Genomic DNA, 3,717 nt, shown 5'->3' on the forward strand with positions numbered 1-3,717 from the left:
TAAATACTACAAAAATATTGATTTAGAGATGATACTAAGGAGCAGTTTAGTGTACAGATATCTCCTATGGAGAAAAGGTGGCTTATTACTATCTTGCCCCAAACTAATCAACTTAAGTGAACTTTAAATAAAGGCGCTATTTGGAATGACGTCCGAGTTTTAAATCTTTGCGTAAGGAATTACTGAAAAATGAGAAAAAAAGAAAAAGTAAACTAGATTAAAAAATTACGCTCCATTCAGTAAGCAGTAAAAAATATAGAAATTTAAAATTATTATAGCTTTTAAAGTTATATGAAATTATTAATGTTTTTATTACATTTATTTTGAGTGTGTTCTGTAAATTTTGAAAAGAATAACAACCAAGAAAAATAAAATAATTTCAGCACTCAAAGTTGTTAATATTTTTTTTAATATATTTATTTTTAGAGTGATATGTAAATTTTGGAAAGATATGCAATTAATAAAGTCGCATGCACTAGGAGGCGATATCTTCATGCATAAATTTAAGAAGCCTGTCAACATATTCTTCATCTAGCTCAATGTCATGATGGCCTACTCCTTCTAACCACAGTGGCTCAACAGCTCTTGGACAATTTTTATATATGGTTTCCCCGTGAGTGAAGTCGACTAAATCATCTTCTGTACCATGGACAACCAAGACAGGTGCAGTCACTTTTCTCACTTTCCGTACGCTGTAAAAGTAAATTTAAAAAAAAGTATTTAACAAAGAAATGTAAATCTGAATAAAGAAATAATTATCTTCCTCGATAACTAATAAAATAAGAAATATATTATTGATCTTAAAATATATTATTAATTATCCATTAAAAAAGGTTTCCAGAGCCTCAGAAATGTTGAATTTCTCTGTAATTGTCTACAAGATGGTCGTTATTCGGACCTTTGCCTTGATATAGCTGAAGCAGTTTGTAGGACCTTCTGTCCTACATATAGCGTCTTATTAATTTATTTTCCATGACCGAAACATGACAACCAACCAACTTACCATCTCTAAAACTTTTTGTACTCGAAGACAATTAACGAACAAATTTTAAGATTAATCATAAAAAAATATATCGGATCATTCTCGGGGATGTTTCCCAGACCGTCGCCGATAGCCTATTGGGCAGCTCTAGTGCGACGTAAATGAACTACAGCAACAACAACAGAACAGTAAGGTTAAGGATCCGAGGTTCTGTCTACAGATCAAAACAAGCCAATTATCTGAAAGATCTACCATCATGGAATCAAGAATTTTATGGTCTTGCTAGACATCATTTAGGGTGGGCAGATGACCGCCGAGACATTAAAAGAGACGATGTTAATGGTTTGAGCATAGATATGTGCTTTCAAAAATTTATGTTGGCTTTTTATTGAGTCTTTTGGTTTCAATTTCATTTATATGAATGACTACGCGCAACCACATAGATCTCAATATGTCGAAGATTTTCTGTATTGCTAATCTATTTACCGGAGGGATTGGCCATTCAATATCTTTAGACTTAAGTCTAAGAGACTTTAAAAATATATCAATTAATCATTATAAATAAGTCAAATATTTATAATGATCCAGAACTTGAAATGTCATATCAAACCAAAAATTATCAAATATTTATTCAAATAACTTTTTATTATACTTAAAACTTTTTTAATGAAAAAAGCAATTTTTTTGTTTAAAGAAAAAGTACTAACTAACTTTCTACAGCACTCAAAACCAACACCCAAAACTTCACTAATTCATTCAAAATAATTATGTTAGTCCCTTATATAGTTTTATGTTTTACTCTAATGTGGAATATTCTATTAAGAAATGGAGAAATTATAAAGATGGAGGTATAAACAAATACTGATAAATTTAATTTTTACTTTTGTACTTCGCGTGAAGAGTGGCGATATGACACATTTATATACATGCGGGATACTCATATTTTTCCCTAGGAAATTTCCATAAGATTGCTTGTTTTGTATAAATAATCGTTTCCACTTTTGTTGCAGCTCTTTTAATCTTGACAAATGGTAAAGATACATAAAAATTAAGTCATGATACTAACTCCTGCCGAGTAAACATTGAAATATTGGCGACTTTTGTAGAGCATATTTAAATTTGAACTATTATACATTAAAATTTTATGGTATAATTTTTTATGTATCTGGAGTTAAACTATGATTACAAATACATATAAGAGAAATAATAATAATAATAATTTGTTTCCATCACCCGCAAATGCAGAAGGTAACAATTTTAATGAAATAAAAATTTTAAATTCTCTTCCTATTTTATTTTTAATTCTGATTTCGTTTATCACTCTTTTGCACAAAATTCGTTAGAACATAGTTAATCTAAGAGGAGGTTTCCGTATCGTGATCTGTGGCAGCATAATTGCCAAGTCTTTGCAGCGTTCGGGCAGAGGCCAACGAGAAACTAAACAAAGCATCAGAGAAAGGGACCCACTCGAAAGGTATAGCATATAGCCACCCACACCTCCTAGAAGAACGAAGGCCTCAGCAAGGATCAATTCAGTAGTCCGACGTGAGGAACATAAACTGAGCAGTCGATAAAAAGGAAGAAAGATGTGACTACGTTAGGGCTACTAAGTTGCGCAGTGGTGGAAAATATGAAAGATGTCATTACGTTTGGACTACTAAAGGAACAAATTTCTTGGTTGTGGTAACCCGTGCTAAGGCCTTCTCTTTTGTAGGAGGTATTAAGCCCCCCCCCCCGGCTAAGCATCTACATGCTTTTGCAAAAAACAAAAAAAAAAAGAAGAAAAAAAGCAAGTTCAAAATCTATTTAGCACCTCGGCGATTGAAGTTGGCGTGACAGATCACGATACAGAAATATCGCCATATCATATTTACCTGTTCATACAATCGAAAAATCTACAGTTATTGTCATTTGGGCAGACAAATCTTAAAGCTGACATAATGGGGGACTGAACTATGACGCCACCACACCTCACTTTAGACGCCAAATCAATTGTTGGCACTGTTCCGATGCTTTCCCCAAATAATATAATTTTTTGTGGATTTGGTTCATAGAATGCAAGTATGCAATCCCACGCAGCTTTGATGTCAGCGTAAATATTCTTTTCAGATGGTTTCCCGGTGCTTCTGCCATAACCTGAGTAATCATATGTTACGACATCACAACCAGTCTTCAAACTTAGATCTATACAAAAGTCAAAGACAGACCCAATATCATTAGCATTATTATGGCTGTAGAGAATAGTGTAGTTCTTGTTCTCGGTGCATTTTATAAACACTACAGCGATAATACTTCCTTTTGATGTTTGCATGAAGCGAGCATCTTGCTGTATTAGTTGATATAGGCTAGCATGACAAAATTCCGGTGATAAATAAAGGGCAAATCGATTTGAATTAGTTTGTGTTGGAATAAGCTCATATGTTTTAATAGCTGGTGGAAAAAAAGCTAACTTTGATACCCAACTTGACGGAAACGGGGGACAACAAACGATTCCACACAATTTTGTGTATGATATACAATTTTCAGAAGACATGTTTAAAATTTTCTTGTTGATGATTTAAAGAGCATTTTTTTCACGGAGATGTGCTTCTAACTCTTTTAATTCCACTATTTTTCTCTTTTTGCTAAAACTGGTTGATAGGTACAAATATTGAGTTAACATAAGCATTGACACAGAACCTTAGTTCACATCTAGGATTCTACAATGTATCTGTTATAAACCCTACACGATATCA

At 32.9% G+C, this 3,717-nt stretch overlaps 2 protein-coding genes across 3 annotated transcripts in view; one reads left to right on the forward strand and one right to left on the reverse strand.

Annotated features, from left to right (window-relative positions):
- Nucleotides 1-392: 392 nt before the first annotated feature.
- LOC107453589 (alpha/beta hydrolase domain-containing protein 17C) overlaps nucleotides 393-3,717 on the reverse strand; it is a 52,883-nt gene continuing 49,558 nt past the window's right edge. Inside the window, exons 1-2 of one of the 2 annotated variants that reach the window (XM_043047164.2) lie at nucleotides 2,857-3,562; nucleotides 393-692 (exon numbers count right to left, since the gene is read on the reverse strand). In XM_043047164.2, the coding sequence (XP_042903098.1) occupies nucleotides 476-692; nucleotides 2,857-3,515 (876 nt within the window). In that variant the 5' untranslated portion in view covers nucleotides 3,516-3,562 and the 3' untranslated portion in view covers nucleotides 393-475. Of the gene's footprint in view, nucleotides 693-2,856; nucleotides 3,563-3,717 lie in introns of those variants that run through there. The other variant, XR_001585355.4, reaches the window with a different exon arrangement.
- The window catches only part of LOC107453590 (uncharacterized), an 85,734-nt gene continuing 82,544 nt past the window's right edge, over nucleotides 528-3,717 (forward strand). The window contains exon 1 of the mRNA XM_016070466.3: nucleotides 528-663. The gene's annotated coding sequence lies outside the window, so the exon portion shown is untranslated. The remainder of the gene's footprint in view (nucleotides 664-3,717) is intronic.

This window comes from Parasteatoda tepidariorum, chromosome 4, assembly GCF_043381705.1.
Source record: "Parasteatoda tepidariorum isolate YZ-2023 chromosome 4, CAS_Ptep_4.0, whole genome shotgun sequence".
Lineage (NCBI taxonomy): Eukaryota > Metazoa > Arthropoda > Arachnida > Araneae > Theridiidae > Parasteatoda > Parasteatoda tepidariorum.